Source organism: Anabrus simplex, chromosome 1, assembly GCF_040414725.1.
Source record: "Anabrus simplex isolate iqAnaSimp1 chromosome 1, ASM4041472v1, whole genome shotgun sequence".
In the NCBI taxonomy this organism is placed as follows: domain Eukaryota; kingdom Metazoa; phylum Arthropoda; class Insecta; order Orthoptera; family Tettigoniidae; genus Anabrus; species Anabrus simplex.
In genome coordinates this window covers 1,235,510,367-1,235,528,919 of record NC_090265.1, presented here as the reverse complement: position 1 = coordinate 1,235,528,919, position 18,553 = coordinate 1,235,510,367, and the positions used below count along the sequence as shown (strand labels likewise).

The following is an 18,553-nucleotide window of genomic DNA, read 5'->3' as shown; positions in this document are numbered from 1 at the left end:
TGTAAAAACAAGTAGAAAAAACAAAATCTCAGCTTTGCTTTCAGTTTGTGCGATTTCTCTAGTCACGTTATAGTTCATGCATTATGAGTAACAATTGAGTACCGTAGTCTGTTTATTTATGTGGTTCTAGAAGTCAGAATACCAGTTCTGTATGATACCGGTATATGCGGACATCATGGGCGCCCGCAGGATCCTTTCCGGGATGGAGGTGGGGGCGGGGGGCATATTAACAGTTTTCTTCAATATAAAAACCAATATATTGTCAGCAACATTAAATTGTTTACAGAAATTTCCGGTTATAACAGATGCTAGATGACTGTCATTAAGTTCAGTTTATGAAATAATCTGATATGATATTAACAATTGAACAGCAACCTTTTTAGAATTCCAGGAAGGGAGGGGGCAAGCGCCCTTCTTTGCGGGTGTTCATGGCGGACATCTTGGACTTGCATCTCGTGCACAGTGTGCAATGCTAGCAATCTGCTTCACAACAATTTACTGACATTGCTACATGTTAGTACATTCAACAATGTTTTAGGTTCAGTAAATCTTGAACCGGTGAGAGTGATTAAGTCCTATTTTCATTTGACATTCAAGGACTCCTTGAAAACTGAAATGGAGTTCATTCAAGCACTAACGGTATCAGTGGCACTTACGGGAGGAAGGAAGCAGATTTAGAAATGTCAGCAAACAGAATTGGACCGAGCGAGTTGGCTAATCGATTTGGATCACGTAGCTGTTAGTTTGCATTCGGGAGATGGTGGGTTCGAACCGCACTATCAGCAGACGTAAAGATGGTTTTCAATGGTTTCATATTTTCATATTGGGCAAATTCTGGGGGCGCTCCTTAATTACGGCCATGGGCGCTTCCTTCTCACTCCATCCCTGTCCTATTCCATCGTCGCCGTAAGACCTCTCTCAACTAACATCTTTGTAGTGAACGTGCCCCACAGGCATCATTTGATTAGAGACATGTGTATGAACATTGAGGTGGACAAAGTTAATACAGATATGGTTAAAATTTGTAAACATTTTCGTAATACTCAGGTAATTGAATGCAGCAGTTTCGAGAGACACTGTTACACAAAGCATGGCCTTCATCTAAACAATTCAGGTAAATGAAAGATTGAAAATATTTTTCTAGATTTTATTAATCATAAGATATGTACTGTAAAAAAGGCAACTCCCTTGAGTTATAATAGAGACCAGGAAAACTAGTAGAAAGAACCAGCTGTACTTCAAGCTGGCTCAGTCAGCTAGAAAATGAAACTCAGGAAAGTAACGAATTTCAAGTCACCCAATTGCAGCAGTCACGTTTTAGGGAGGAAGGGGGTCTGAGATTACTTTTGGTAAACTGTCAAGAGTGTAGTAAATAAACAATTAAAATTCTGTACATTGATGGAATCTTATGAGACTGATGTGGTGATAGGAGTAGAATCGTGGTTTAGAGAAGGGGTGAGTAATAGAGAAGTATTTCCAGAAGGGTACACAGTCTATCGTAGAGACCGAGGAGATAAAATGGAAGGGTAGTGTTTATTCTGGTGAATGAAACTTATTGTTCACATGAATTGTTTACGGATGAAAGGGATGAAATTAATTTGTGATAATATGAAGGAGGTGGGAATTACAGGAACATATAGGCCTGGAAGAGAGGAAAGAGACATGGAAATATTTGAGAAAATAGTAGATTACACTTAAAAAACAATAATAATGATAGGGTAATAATTGGGGGAGATCTAAACTTGCCCAAAGTTGAATGGAATGGAGCTGCAAGTGAAGCCCATGAACAGAAACTGGCAAATAAGTTAATTTGGGAGGGAGAATACACACAAGCAGTACAAGAACTGACTCGTCTCAGTAACTTACTAGATGTGTTCTTGGTTAAACCATGGGAAATTATTGATAAAACTGAGATAATTGAAGGAATAGGCTGTAATAATCGATGTAGGACTAGTATCAAAAAGGTTTAATAAGAGGGTCACACAAGACAAGAAAAACTAAAGTTGATGAATTTGGGACTTACCTTAAATCATAAATCAGTTGTTGGATAAGTGAAGGGAGTAATGTGGATACACTTTGGGCTAAATTTGAATGAATCATTTGGGAAGGAGAGAAGAGATTTGTACCTGTTATGTTACATTACATACATTACATTATCATTATAGACTGTTATGCCTTTCAGCATTCAGTCTGCAAGCCTCTGTGAACTTACTAAACGTCGCCACAATCCTCGATTTGCAACTAGTGTTGTGGCCTCATTTAGTTCTATACCTCTTATCTTTAAATCGTTAGAAACTGAGCCTAACCATCATCGTCTTGGTCTACTTCTACTTCTCTTACCCTCCATAACAGAGTCCATTATTCTCCTAGATAACCTATCCTCCTCCATTCGCCTCACATGACCCCACCACTGAAGCCGGTTCATGCGTACAGCTTCATCCACTGAGTTCATTCCTAAATTAGCCTTCATCTCCTCATTCCGAGTACCCTCCTGCCACTGTTCCCACCCGTTTGTACCAGCAATCATTCTGGCAACTTTCATGTCTGTTTCTTTTAACTTATGAATAAGATATCCTGAGTCCACCCAGCATTCGCTCCCATAAAGCAGAGTTGGTCTGAAAACAGACCAATGTAAAGATAGTTTTGTCTGGGAGCTGACTTCCTTCTTGCAGGATACTGTTGATCGCAACTGCGAGCTCACTGCATTAGCTTTACGACATCTTGATTCAATCTCACTTACTATATTACCATCCTGGGAGAACACACAACCTAAATACTTGAAATTATCGATTTGTTCTAGCTTTGTATCACCAATCTGACATTTAATTCTGTTGAATTTCTTACCTACTGACATCAATCTTAGTCTTCGAGAGGCTCATTTTCATACCATACTCATTGCACCTATTTTCAAGTTCCAAGATATTAGACTGCAGGCTTTCGGCACAATCTGCCATTAAGACCAAGTCGTCAGCATAGGCCAGACTGCTTACTACATTTCCACCTAACTGAATCCCTCCCTGCCATTTTATACCTTTCAGCAGATGATCCATTTAAACTACGAACAGCAAAGGTGAAAGATTACAGCCTTGTCAAACCCCTGTAAGTACCTGAACCAAGAAATTTTACCATCAATTCTCACTGAAGCCCAATTGTCAACATAAATGCCATTGCTTTATTTTAATAATCTACCTTTAATTCCATAGTCCCTCAGTATAGCGAACATCTTTTTCCTCGGTACCCTGTCATATGCTTTCTCTAAATCTATGAAACATAAACACAACTGCCTATTACTCTTGTAACATTTTTCAATTACCTGGCGCATACTGAAAATCTGATCCTGACAGCCTCTCTGTGGTCTGAAACCACACTGGTTTTCATCCAACTTCCTCTCAATGACTGATCGCACCCTCCCTTCCAAGATGCCAGTGAATACTTTGCCTCGTATACTAATCAATGAGATACCTCGATAGTTGTTGCAATCCTTCCTGTTCCCTTGCTTATAGGTAGGTGAAATTACTGCTTTTGTCCAATCTGAAGGCACCTTACCAACACTTCATGCCAATCTTACTACTCTATGAAGCCATTTCATCCCTGCTTTCCCACTATACTTCACCATTTCAGGTCTAATTTCATCTATTCCTGCTGCTTTATGACAATGGAGTTTATTTACCATCCTTTCCACTTCCTCAAGCATAATTTCACCAACATCATTTTCCTCCTCCCCATGAGCTTGGCTGTTCGCAGCACCACCAGGATGATTTCCTTTTACACTGAGATGATGTTCAAAATATTCCCTCCACCTCTCCAGTGATTCCCTGGGATCTATTATGAGTTCACCTGAATTACTCAAAACACTGTTCATTTCCTTTTTCCCTCCCTTCCTAAGATTCTTTATTACTGTCCAGAAAGGTTTCCCTGCTGCTTGACCTAACCTTTCCAGGTTATTACCAAAATCTTCCCACGACTTCTTTTTGGATTCAACAACTATTTGTTTTGCTCTGTTTCTTTCACCTATGTACAAAGCCCTGTCAGCCTCGGCCCTTGTTTGGAGCCATTTCTGATAAGCCTTCTTTTTACGTTTACAAGCGTCTCTCACTTCTTCATTCCACCAAGATGTTCGCCTTATCCCATCTTTACACACAGTTGTTCCTAGGCATTCCCTTGCTGTTTCTACTACAGCATCCCTATATGCCACCCATTCACTTTCTATATCCTGAACCTGCTTACTGTCTACTGTTAGAAACTTCTCACTAATCATATCCCTGTACTTCTGTCTAATTTCCTCGTCCTGGAGATTTTCTGCCCTTATTCGTTTGCAGACAGATTTTACTTTCTCTTCCCTAGGTCTAGAGATACTTAGTTCACTGCAGATCAGATAGTGGTCTGTATCATCGAAAAATCCCCGGAAAACTCGAACATTCCTAACAGATTTCCTTAATTCGAAGTCGGTTAAGATCTATTATGGATCTGGTCCCCCTAGCCTCCCATGTGTAGCAGTGAATAGCCTTATGCTTGAAGAATGTATTCGTAACTGCTAAACCCATACTAGCACAGAAGTCCAGCAAACTCTTCCCATTCCCATTAGCTTCCATATCTTCCCCACATTTACCAATCACCATTTTGTATCCTGTAGTTTTATTCTCAACTCTCGCATTGAAATCACCCATTAGTACTATTCTATCCTTGCTGTTGACCCTGACCACGATGTCACTCAATGCTTCATAAAACTTGTCAACTTCATCCTCATCTGCACTCTCACAAGGTGATACATGGAGACAATTCTAGTCCTAATTCCTCCAACTGCCAAATCTACCCACATCATTTGCTCATTTATGTGCCTAACAGAAACTATGTTGCGTGCAATGGTATTCCTGATAAAGAGCCCTACCCCAGACTCTGCCCTTCCCTTTCTAACACCCGTCAAGTACACTTTATAATCTCCTATCTCTTCCTCGTTATCTCCCCTTACCCAAATATCACTTACTCCTAACACATCCAGATGCATCTTCTTTGCTGTCTCAGCCAATTCTACTTTCTTCCTTCCATAAGCCCCATTAATATTGATAGCTCTCCATCGATTTCCATTTCGTTCGCCAAGTTTTTTCAACGAGTCCCTCGCCTGTCAAATGGGAGTGGGACTCAGTTACTCCCATAGGTCCGAGGCTTGCTTAAAATGTTCTGAGCTCGGTAAATTCATGAAGCAGGATGCTACCGTATTTGCACATAGTCCAAGTGAGGATCTGTCCTCTAACGATTTATGGACCACTGGTGAATTGTATAGTCCTAGCCGCCTGAGCACAAGGAGGGCCATGACTCAGAATATGTCGGAGATGCCCACTCCCATCCATAGCAGCTGGTATCCCGACTCTCAGGACCACTTACTAGGTCACTCAGCCGTTGCACATGGTTCACGAGCTAGGACGTGACTACAGTAACCCCACACCATGAACCATTTATACCTGTTAAGAAGGGTAAAATGACCTCAGACCCTGTATATTATATAAGGGAAATAAGAAAATTAAAAACAAAATGTAGAATAGTAAACCGGAAAATCAAAGAGGGTAGGGAGAGTAGAGAAACTAGAAAACAGCTAATGAGGGAGTGAATAGAGTGAAAAAGGAAGCAAAAGAAAATTATATGAATAGCATACTTCAAGAGGTAATGACCACAAAGGGAAATGGAAAAAACTGTATTCATATATCAGGAATCAAAAAGGAAAAGGAATCTAAATTCCTACAATGGTGGGAGAAGGAGATGAACACTATTTAACAGATACTAAGAAAGCAAACCTATTTAGTAAGGAATTCAGAGATTCAGTAGAAGATTGTCAGGAGTTGGAAACCAAAACAGAAGATAGAGAGAAAGAGAGAGAGAGACATATGGAAACAAGAAGCTTCTCATTCACAAATGAAGATATTTTCAGAGAAATCCAACTCCTTCAGCAAGGAAAAGCAGCAGGAAGTGATCAAATTACTGGGGAGGTATTAAAGACAATGGGGTGGTACATGGTGCCTTATTTAAAATTTCTCTTTGACTATGACATAAATGATAGTGTAATACCAAAGGAATGGAAGGAGTCTATAATAATACCAATTTATAAAGGAAAGGGTGATAAAAATAAATCAGAAAACTACAGACCAATCAGCCTGACCAGTATAGTTTGTAAAATACTGGAGAGTTTAATAGCAAAGTACATCAGAGGGATATGTGATGATAAAAATTGGTTCATGAGGAGCCAGTATGGATTTAGAAAGAAATTTTCTTGTGAGGCACAACTGGTGGGATTTCAGCAGGACATATCAGATCAGTTGGATTCAGGAGGCCAGTTAGATTGCGTAGCCATAGATCTTTCCGAAGCCTTTGATAGAGTGGAACATGGAATATTATTAAAGAAACAGGAGGGAATAGGATTGGACGTAAGGGTTACACATTGGATAAAAATATTTCTAAATTCAAGGGTTCAGAACGTCAAAGTAGGAAATAATGCATCGCAGGAAGAGAAAGTTTGGAAGGGAATTGCACAGGGTAGTATAATCAGTCCGTTACTTTTCTTAATATATGCAAATGATTTAGGGAAAAATATAACATCAAAAGTAAGATTGTATGCAGATGACATAATTGTTTATAGGGAAATAAATAACATTGAGGATTGTTCAGAATTACAGAGGGATCTTGAGAGTATCCAACAATGTGTTGAAGAAAATAATATGAAGGTTAAGGGAGGCAAATCAACTGTTACAACATTTACAAACTGGAGTTTTAAAACTGAATTGAATATACTTTGGATGAGGTAGTTATCCCAAAAGATGGCAAGTGCAAATACTTAGGTGTGAGATTTGAAAGTAATTTGCACTGGAAAGGTCATGTGGATGACACTGTTGGGAAAGCATACAGATTGTTACATATCATAATGAGGCTACTTAAAGGATGCAACAAAGAATTAAACGAGAAAAGTTGCTTAAGTATGGTTCGTCCATTATTGGAATATGCAAACAGTGTTTGGGATCTTCGCTAAGAATACCTAATAAAAGAAATAGTGTGCAGAGGAAAGCAGCAAGATTAGTAACAGGGGATTTCAGGAGAAAAAGTGGTGTATCAGAAATGCTAAAGGAACTTGGGAGGGAAACTCTAACTAAGAGAAGTGCAAAAACTAAACTCATAGCATTATATAGAGCCTATACAGGAGAAGAAGCATGGGGAGATATCCGTGAGAGGCTTCAGTTGGAAAATAATTATATCGGCAGGACTGACCACAAGTATAAAATTAGAAGGAATTTTAGCAGAAGCGATTGGGGTAAATTTTCATTCATTGGGAAGGGCATGATAAAGTGGAACAGTTTACCAGGGGTAGTGTTTGATCCTTTTCCAAAATCTGTACAGATATTCAAGAAGAGAATAAACAGCAACAGAGAAAATAAATGAAGTGTTAGAGGGCATTCGACCGGTGCAGTTTATTGTAAATAAAAAAATGTGTGTGAATAAATTAATTCCATCCCCTGGTCTAAGGAGTTTGGACAGCCAAAGTAGGAGACTGCCTGTAGGGGTGAAGTACAGTGGGGACTTCGAGGGCCCTGGGACAGCTACGGTAGCTGTGAAGGCCCTTCAGGAACTCTGAAAAGTGGTGGCAAAAGGGGCTCTGGTTAAGATGCAGCAGGTCGTTATGCTACTTAGGTTTCAAAATGAGTAATAAATAAATAAATAAATAAATAAATAAATAAATGCAATGTAAATTTTGATCTTATACCAGTTGTATAGTATTATATGAAGTAATTCCACATACTGTATATGAATTAACTATGTTTGTAAGTACAGGAGATATTATAAGTAGAATTTTGTAAACAATATTAATTTATTAAGGATGAGCTGTGTGTTTAATAGAAAAAAATGTTAGCGTAAATTGTATAATATTGTATTCTAGGAAAATTTTCTTCTTCTCTTGTTAATTCAAAATTTAGTGCTTGACAATAATGTATTTTAGTGTACCATTTGCCACCAAATAAAGAGATTTTGATTTGATTTGATTTGATTTGAAAGAGCCAAGTTCACATGTGTGCTACAATTCGCACGTGTGATCTCGCCAGGGTTTGGGAAAAGCATTGGGAGAAGGCGTGTGATGGGCTGCAAAGGGTAAAAATTTCAAGCATCCATATCCCATACAGGATTATGTACGGTATGTAATTTTGGGAAGTTATTTTCTCAGTGAAAGGCATATTGCAAAAAATATTTCAATTCATTAGGATCGGGAGGGATGGGTTTTCATTGTCTTTTCTTTCGTCGTTGTTGTTGTTATTATGAGAGCCAGCTCCACAGTCTAGGAGTAATGAACCTGCCTCTAACCCAGAGGTTTGATTCCCGGTAGAGTCAGGGATTCTTACCTGAATGCGAGGGTTGGTTAGAGGTCCACTCAGCCTGCTTGAGAGCAAAAGAGAAATTATCTGACGGTGAGATATCGGCTCCGGTCTAGAAAGTCGAGAATAACGACCGAGGGGATTCGTTGCACTGACTATGCGTCACCTCGTACTCTGTAGGCCATCGGGCTGATTAGTGGCTGCTTAATAGACCAAGGCCTATCAAGGCTGTAGCACCATGGGTACTCCTTTTTTTTTTTTTTTTTTATCATCCTGAAAATGTGATATACAGCACAGCACTTGTTGGTTCAGGTGTAAGTAGTCCATCTTTATCTGGAAATGAACACATGAAGAAAAATGTTGTTAAGAAAGATCACAATCTGTTTTTGCTTAGAAATTTCCTGTTAATAAGATGAACGATGCTGAAGTGTCAATTTTTCAAGTAGTTGATGGGCTCTCGCCAACTCATACATACCGAAAGAAGGAGCAATTATTATTGATTCCTATTTATCCAATTCCATAGATTGTCAACAAAATATACGTAGAAGATAATGGTACCTGCTGACGGAGAAGGTACGGTACCTACTCACGTTTACTTTGATTGTCGATTTGACTATATCAACCAGTGTCACAGAGCTCAATAGCTGAAGTCGCTTAAGTGCGGCCAGTATCCAGTAATCGGGAGATAGTGGGTTCGAGTCCCACTGTCGGCAGCCTTGAAGATGGTTTTCCGTGGTTTCCCATTTTCACACCAGGCAAATGCCGGGGCTGTACCATAATTAAGGCCATGGCCGCTTCCTTCCAACTCCTAGGCCTTTCCTATCCTCGTCGCCATAAGACCTATCTGTGTCAGTGCAACGTAAAGCAAATAGCAACCAATTAAGCCCTAATGGTTGTATAGTCGCTCAAAAATACAATTAACGCATGGTATTGTATGTTTCTTGCATTTAATAATTTAATAATTTTGATAATTATCAAAATAAAATTTAACTCACAGGTAGATACAAACCCTATGGATATCCATAACAAACATTACTGTAGGTATATTTATAAGTTTAACTGTTTCTGAGAAATGTTTAAGGTGCCTGAGAGGAGGAAGTTATACAGTACCATGCACTCATTCTTTTTTGAGCTGTTTTTGTGTTGGAAATGTCGCTTCTTTACGCATTTCACTGAAATTATTTGTACTATTTGTATAATCTTATAACGTATACCAATAATATTGTGTTTTTTCTCCATTTGTTCAGAGGTCCCTTGGATGTGACTTTGTATAGATTATGTTAGCTAAATTCACATTTGTCATTGAGAAATTCACATTACATGTCGCTTAATATTGCATATGAAGTGTTAAATTCAAGAATACCACTATGCGAGGAAGATTACAAACTTGATTGAGAATGGGGTTTCAGTGATGCCACCTTCTTATAAGAAAAACGGTTTTGTTACATATTTTCATGTTTTATTATTATTATTATTATTATTATTATTTAAGTTGTGTGTGGTGAGCACATAGAGGTAGGTGTCACAGCTTTCTTTTTTCACACTTTTTTTAAAGTTCATTTCACACATTTATAAAAATACATAGTTTTGGTTCAGATTACATTTTCATTGTTCAAGATGATTAATAAATTACAGTATATGGAATACATCTTTCCTCTCTGTCTTTCTAGAATTGTCTCTGCCTTTTGTCATGAAGAGGGAGCTGATAATTTTGTTATTTTACTTCAAAAAAATATTTCTCATCACCACAATCACTATTTGTGCTATGAATCTCTCCCTATTCTTTTTTTTTTTTTTTTTTCTGTCTGAATATTCCATGTATTCTTAGATTTTGTACTGTGGCAGTTAACTGAGCCATATCAGATTCAGACCAATAAATATGATTATGTATTTTCATTTGTTCTTATGTTAGAAAGCTAATAGAATGGAATAATACAAACTATAGGAATGATACTGCATTAACATACACAGCTGTAGCAAACATGTTGAATTAGTCTTAAGTTTTTCTTAATTGGTGTGTTTCCAATTTTGTTATTGCCTGAAAACCCAGTGTTCTGTATTTTGTTGGATTTGCCTTTTTTCACTAACTTGAATACTAACTTTCATGAATCAGTCTTATAGTCTCATAAAAAATCATCGATAGTAAAGGAAACTGGTGTCCTCATCCCGAGGTTGTGCAGCTCTTTTCAGCCACACGCCCAATGGAGGTGAGATGTGTGTTCCATTTTAATCACATACCAGCTCTCATGCTATTCTTAAATCTCTGGTAGTACCAGAAATTGAACGCAAGCTTCTGAGGATGGCAGTTAATGATGCTAACTGCTCTAAGGGGACAAAAATGTTGATGGTTGGTGATAATGTTGGTGATAATTAATGGTGCCTTATTTTTTTTACAGTGATCTTAGAAACTCAAATACAGGAAATATTTCCAGCAATGAATACCAAGCACGTCTTTTATTAAAACATTTTACGGAGTTGGGCTTTGACTCAGTTTCTTTGAAGCCATCAACAGTCCTGTTGTCATACTATGACAGGAACAGACCAAATAGAGTAAGTATGTCTTTCATGTTCTTTTATATTTATCTTCCCTGTGCTGTCACAATACTATTTTTAAAGACTATTTGACATATTGTAGATGTTATAATTTTCTTTCATCTTCTTCTGGGACATGGTTCTTTTCTTTTTTCTTGTATGTACTTTCTGTCCTAAAATTCCAAAGGTCTTTCCTACTGCAGATGCATCTTCTCACTGTTTTCTCTACTTTTTCTTCTTAATTGCCTCAGTTATGACTCCTTGAGAATTTCTCTATGTATTAGATTTATCAACAAGATAAAAACAACAAAACCATGACGATATTGTGATCACAGCGACGGGACCTCAGTTTTACATGAAATGTGAACCAAAGGGCCATGACTTTTCACATCAAAAATTCCACTTGCATTTTACTAAGATATTTTCTTTTGTTATCCATAATATTTGGGACTTGCTTACTCAGGATAGTATGTGTAATGATTTTGGTTCGGAAGTTCATGCCCTGAAAACTATAAATATGTATGCATTTATACCCTAAAAAATTCATACTAATGCAACAAAATATGCATCATCAATTTGAGCTTATTTCCATAAAATAAAATTATCTTCCATTGATTTTGAAGTGCAGCCTAATCGTCAGTGAATTCTTTACTATTGCAGTTAACAATTGGGGAGTGATGGATGTTTTACATGGTCAAATCTTCATGTTGTCCCTCAGCAAGGCTTTGTAGAGTGAAAAACTCTATTCTACAAAGCACGAAGTGACAGAGCCAGTCACAAAAGCTGCTAACTGTTCTGTAGATAATGATTTTTTTATTGGTATTGTGGATGCTTTGCTTCCCTTTTTTCAGCCCACTCTACGCCCTTTCCAATAAACAAGAGCCAAGCTTCATATACTCACTTAGGAATTAACATTCCACTAAAGAATTAATTTAGTCCAGTGATTGGCACTTTGATATCATTTCCTGTTGTAATTTCATCATGTTTTTCTTCCCAGCATGATCCACACAACGGCACATGGACTACGTACAATTTCAAGCAGTACATTATACTTAGGATTTTTGGAGAGAACGTTTTTTACTTTCTGTTCCACTGTTTCTCCTACAACCCGTGGAACTGTTTTTAAAGTGGACATGATTATGTCAGATTCTGCAAATGACTGGTGTAAAGGAATTCCAACTGCTTCCAATGATGTAACAGCTTTAGGAAGACAATAAAAAATGAGCTGTTATAAATACAACATTACTTTCTAATTCTTTGTTTGGCAAAGTTTGCTGAGCCAGCTCTGTTGTTTCATTAGGATCTAATGCTTTTACAACTTAATTTCCGTTAAATGTTCAGGATAATAGAGTGAAGTCTTAAGCCATGATCCCCAGCGCATTAAAATAGGTTATGGTGGTAAGGGAGTATCAGGTGATATTGTTCTGAATATCTGAACCCTTGGTAGAGCTTTTACAAATATTTTCTTAACAGACAGCACTGACAAATAGTCTCTGCTCTGCGATGGAGTCCATGTGTGACATGTAATTAAATGAGATAAAATACCTTTCAACATTGTCCTCGATTTAATCATGTAACTAGCTGCATCCGTTACTATGAAGAGTCCATTGTTGTATCTAATGCCATCAGGCCACAATAGTTTCATTGAATCAATGACAAACTGAGTTACTGTTGTGTTGTTTGTGATCTGTAGCTGTCCTACATTAAGAGGATATGGGATAGTGGGCTGTTCTTTACTAAGGACTCCAACTACCCTATTCATTACGAATCGACCTTCAGAGCCTATTGTTTCGTCAACATTAACCTGCACGTATTAATTTCGAAGGATTCTGAATATTGACATTACTTTCACATGGCACTGGCTGACATAAGTTTTGCATAAAGTACTTTCATCTGGAATATGTTCATTGGTATATTTGTGAAGGAAATTTATGAGTGTTGGACTGTTGAGCTTAAACAGTCTTAAACATAGGAATATCTAAAGAGTACAAAATTTTATTGTTCCACCTTCTCAATACTTAAAATCATTTAACGTTTATCAAAACATTACAATATAATAATAACAGGTACTAGTTTTGGTCCGTTTTTTGGACCATCATCAGTCTAGCCAAAATTACAAGCAAAAGACATAATCTAAAAATGAAGTGATGTGGATGAACAAGGGGATGGGATGGTGATGGAATGACATACAAAAGTAAAAACGTTATACATGCGTTCCTCCACATCACTTCATTTTTAGATTATGTCTTTTGCTTGTAATTTTGGCTAGGCTGATGATGGTCCAAAAAACGGACCGAAACTAGTACCTGTTATTATTATATTGTAATGTTTTGATAAATGTTAAATGATTTTAAGTATTGAGAAGGTGGAACAATAAAATTTTGTACTCTTTTTTAAGTTAAGTCTTAACTCAATACGGAACCCAACCATGAAGTTTATTACTTTAAATAGGAATATCTGCTGCTAGAAAGGCCTGACAGAGGTCTGAGGAAAACTGTGTTAGCCTACTCCTGAAACACTCCACAATCTGTTTTTGCATAGCAGTATTCATATTACATTTTCCTAGTGACTGACTCCTTGTGTTTGCATGTGTTTATATGCTGCAATACTTCATACATTTTTTCACTACCTACTTTCTTCTTGCATGCCTTACAATATTAGTGTTTTAGAATCTGTAGAAATACATTCAGAAGAAATTTCCAAGAAAGAAGAGTTTGCCAGTATTAAACAGAAAATAACCAGCCTTCAAAATTATTTTTAAAAAATTTTCAGCAAAAGGAACCAGTCCTAAATTTGTTCCTTATTAAGTATCATATTCTTGTTTTAAAAACATCTGTATTAAATGCAGCATTTTCATTTCAGGAAATAAGAATCAGGTAATTACTACTTTCAGCTTTATAAAAAATGGACACTGTTATATTCAGCCATTGATTCCATTATAAGAACTATCTTTATTCACTTAATTTCAATACAAACGAGTGATTGGTTTAACTTTGACTTCAATTTTCTCAGTATATACTCCAGGATGGTTGGTTCTTTTCTGACTAGTGCTGTCCACTCAGCAATTTTTTATTTGAGTTCATGGGAGGCTGAGAAGAAGCAGACTGGAAAGGAACTGGGATGGATATCTGTGAAGATAACAGTGCATGAAGATGTAAAGTTTATCCTTATTATTTTATGTTTTCCTATTTATCCTTTCTGTTGCTCCATCTACTCACACTAGCCTGTCATATATGCTCCTTCCTTGAAAGTCCGTCAGTCTAAATTAATCTGAACTTAAATCAGTATGTTTGATTTTCAGGTTTCAATAATGGACAGAAGTAAATATGTGGAATCATTTTACAACAATGAAAGTGCCTATTTTTCAACACCAGAAGGTTTAAATGTTTCATGTTTTATCGAGGTAAGAAGGCCTTAATCATGCATGTTCTCTGTATCCTGAAGCTGTTTCATAAGAGAACATATTATGTCTCTTAGTTTATTGGAGGATTTTTCAGTCTGATATGATGGTCATTTTGGTGAAAACCATGTAAAGAGTATGTCACTAAAAGATTGACTGGGAACTACTACATAGTTACTTTGAATGGCAGCATATTTATTGACTGCTTACTATAAAAAATAGTGTAGGCATGTAGGATTAAAGTCAAACAATTATTTTGGTCAATTAGGCCTTAAGAATTCTGATACCCTTCCCAAAAACAAGGGAAATTGATTGGGAAATAGAACAAGTATGTATAAACGGTGGCTAATTAAAGAACAAACTAGCCTTCTCAAACTTATAAATCATTAGAGGAGAAATAATTTGTCTTAGAAATTGGCCTGGAAAACTGAAAATGAAGACTCTGGCAAGTAAGTTAAAACTATGTGACAAAAGGAAGTTAGTGCACGAACGAATTGATAAATCAGTAGAATCCATTGGCAGGTTCGATCCCAGCTCAATCCAGTGGTATTAGAGAGTTCTTAGATTCATCAGTCTCGTGTTGTTTATTGGCATGATAAGGAACTCCTGCAGGACAAAATTCCAGCACCTTGACATCTCCGAAAACCATAAAAGTTGTTAGTGGAATGTAAAACCCATATGGTAACAGTAACATTCAATTCATTTCAATTTTTATTTATTGTCTATAGAACTTTACAGTTGACAGATGTCAAGCTATATCCTATATTAAACAAAATATTTATCTTCTAATTTATTTGGTTGTGGCATCATACACAATCATTAACCCGGCTCAAGGGACATAGGGTCATCTTCCCTACCCTTCACTTGAGTAATTCTTGTCTGGCGCATCCACGTTGCGGGTGTGGGTATCCTCCAAATCAGTAGGCCGGTGTGAAGGAAACCGAAGTTCAGGTAGGGACTCAGTGTCACAGGGTATAACGTGGAACCAATGCTCAGGGGTACGGGTGAAGGCCTTAACAGCATCTTAGGCAGAGAAGGAGACCTTCGGAATGGCGAAGATGGTGGATGAGGCAACCCATCCTCTCTGGGGAAAATTAGAAGAGGAAACCACTGCCTTGTGGAGAAGAGGGATCTTCAAAGCCTAAGGAAGTAAACCCCCCAAAAAAATCCTTAGTTGCATTAGGCCTGGCAGGTCAGCAGATGAGTAAATTTGTACTTGCTTTCAACTATAATACAAGCCTCGGATGGAAGTTTAAAAATGGAAATGGAATTGACAAGTCTCTGGCTACAGTTGTGCAGTGTGATGGTAATGCTTATGTTCGTGCAAGTGTTAGATCAGAGAACAAAACCTCATTTGGAGCAATAAATATTTTAACAATGAACGGGAAGGAAAATGAATTGATTGACCTAATGGAGAGTCGAAAACTCAACATCCTGGGATTAAGTGAAGTAAAATGGAAAGGGAAAGGAATGAAGAAACTAAGAAAGGGGTACACCTTGTACTGGATGGGTAACAGTAAAGAGAAAAGAAATGGAGAGGGATTTGTAGTGAATCAGAATGTTGAACCAATAGCTGAAGTTGAGTATGTAAATGAAAGAATTATAATAATGCACATACATGTAAACAAGGAACTACTGAAGATAGTACAGATGTATGCTCCACAGACAGGATGTAGCGTGGAAGAAAAAGAAGAGTTCCTCAATGAACTGGAAACGCATGTTGTTGGAGATGGGATAATGATAATGGGAGAGCTGAATGCTCATGTGGGAACTGATAGAATGGGATATGAGAATGTTCTGGTCCCACATGGGTATGGCGATAGAAATTAAGATGGAGAGAAACTGTTGGACTTTTGTATCAGAAATAACATTATAATAAAGAACACATGGTTTATGAAGAGGAATAACCATAAGATCAGCCAATACATTTGGGATGGACAGTATGGAACACTCATCGATTTTTTATATTTAGAGACCAAGAATGGAGAAGATAACATCATGAATACGAAGATAATCCCCAGTGAAAGTATGGAGGGTGATCATAGATTGGTCGCTTAAGTGCGGCCAGTATCCAGTATTCGGGAGATAGTAGGTTCGAACCCTACTGTCGGCAGCCCTGAAAATGGTTTGCCGTGGTTTCCCATTTTCACACCAGGCAAATGCTGGGGCTGTACCTTAATTAAGGCCACGGCCGCTTCCTTCCAACTCCTAGCCCTTTCCTGTCCCATCGTCGCCGTAAGACCTATCTGTGCCGGTGCGACGTAAAGCAAAAAAAAAAAAAAACATAGATTATTAATTGTGGAATTAAAACAAGTAAAAATCTCTAAAATTTATTGAAGAAACCAAAGATCAGGATTTGGGAATTGGAGGAGGAGGATAAAAGAATGGCATTCCAAGATTGTATAAAAAGGAAGTTGCCTAACACGGAAATACAAACCGGAGAAAAAGAGTGGGACAATTTAAGACTGACATTTGTGGAAGCTATTTGAGGTATGCGGGAAAACAAAAACAAGGGTTAAGGGAAAGGAGACACTGTGGTGGACGCACAAAATAAAAAAAGAAATAGAAGAAAGGAACAAGGTGAACAAAGAAATGGATAAGGAAAAGCAAAAATCGCATCAGAGGGGTGAGAATAAGATAGAAAGGTTACATGTGGAATACAAAAGATTGAAACTACAAGTAAAGAGGAGTATCAAGGAAGAAAAGGAGAGATGTTGAGGGGATTTTACCAACAAAATTGAGCAAGATAGTCGAAGAAATCAGAAACTATTATACAGTGTAATAAAATCAAAAAGAATAAATCAAGAAAAAATCAAGGCATTAGAGAGAGAAGATGGATCATAAGAAAATGGAAATAATAGATGGAGAAAAGGAAGAGAACCCGATAACATGGTTCGAACTTGAAAGGGCAGTAAAAGCAATGACCAAAGGTAAAGCAAGTGGAAAAGACAAATTCAATGCTGATATGATTAAAGCAGCAGGAAGCATTGGACTATACCGAGCCCTCAATGCCATATGGAAGGATGAAAGGATACCTGAAGATTGGCAACAAGGAAGCATTGTACCATAGTTCAAAAAAGGAAATAGGAAGAAATGTGAAAATTATAGAGGTATAACCCTTTTATCACATGGGCTAAAAATAATGGGGAAAGTCATAGAAAAAGGCTGAGGGATATAATAAAAACACAGTTAGGGAAAGAACAATATGGCTTTAGACCAAATAGATCAACAATAGGCTTGATATTTACAGTGCGAACGATAATGGAAAAACGTCTGGAAAGGAACAAGGAAATCATCTTTGTATTTTTGGATTTGGAAAAACGTCTGGAAAGGAACAAGGAAATCATCTTTGTATTTTTGGATTTGGAAAAACTTTGATACAGTTAAGGGAAAACATGTATGGGAATGCCTACTGAAAAGGAATGTACCAAAATCATTAATTAACAAGATAAAAATGTATCTTGAAAGTAAAAGCAGTGTACAGTGTACAAGTGGGGAGTGGTGACTCTGAAACATTTTATACAAAAAAAGGTCTCAAGCAAAGAAGTGCACTATCGCCATTATTGTTGATTATATTGATGGATGAAATCATAAAACGTGTAAAACAGTGTATCAGTAGTGATGAAGTGAATGCTTTGGTATTTGTAGATGATGTAGTGATTTGGGGAAAGGGAGAAAGGGAAGTACAAAAGAGACTGAACATTTTGAATGAAAATCTGAAGGCGTTTGGAATAGTAAATAGTAAAAAGAAAACTGTAGTCATGCACTATGTAAAATAGAAAACGAGAAGCCAAGTGAACATAGACAGAGAACAGTTAGAGAATGTAGAACAGTTTATATTTGGGTAGCATTATTAATGGACGTAATGAAATCAACCCTGAAATTAATAACAGACTATGTAAAAGTACAACATTTTATCATCAAGTCAGAGAGCTTTTATGGGATGACAAAGTACCCAAGAGAACAAAATTAACATTATATAAACAGTATTTCATACCAATTGTAACATATGGACTAGAAACGTTGGTAACTAATAAGAGACAAGACAGTAAGATCCAAGCAGTAGAAATGAAATTTTTAAGAACATCAGTTAAAAAGACAAGACGAGAGAGAATTCAAAATATTAAAATCAGAGAAGAGCTAAATATAGAACAGTTTGTACAGAAGATACAGAAAGCAAGACTGAGATGGTTCGGACAAATAAAAAGAATGGGAAAGGAACAGGTAGCAAGAAAGGAATTGGAAAGAGAAGTTAAGGGAAAGAAAGTCCGGC

The 18,553-nt window shown here is 37.2% G+C and overlaps 1 protein-coding gene across 3 annotated transcripts in view; it reads left to right on the top strand.

Moving 5' to 3' along the window:
• LOC136858225 (N-acetylated-alpha-linked acidic dipeptidase 2) overlaps positions 1 to 18,553 on the top strand; it is a 277,870-nt gene that overhangs the window by 140,511 nt on the left and 118,806 nt on the right. For all 3 annotated transcript variants that reach the window (XM_067137610.2, XM_068225454.1, XM_067137611.2), the window contains exons 3-4: positions 10,745 to 10,898; positions 14,182 to 14,283. In XM_067137610.2, coding sequence (XP_066993711.2) covers positions 10,745 to 10,898; positions 14,182 to 14,283 — 256 coding nt within the window. The remainder of the gene's footprint in view (positions 1 to 10,744; positions 10,899 to 14,181; positions 14,284 to 18,553) is intronic.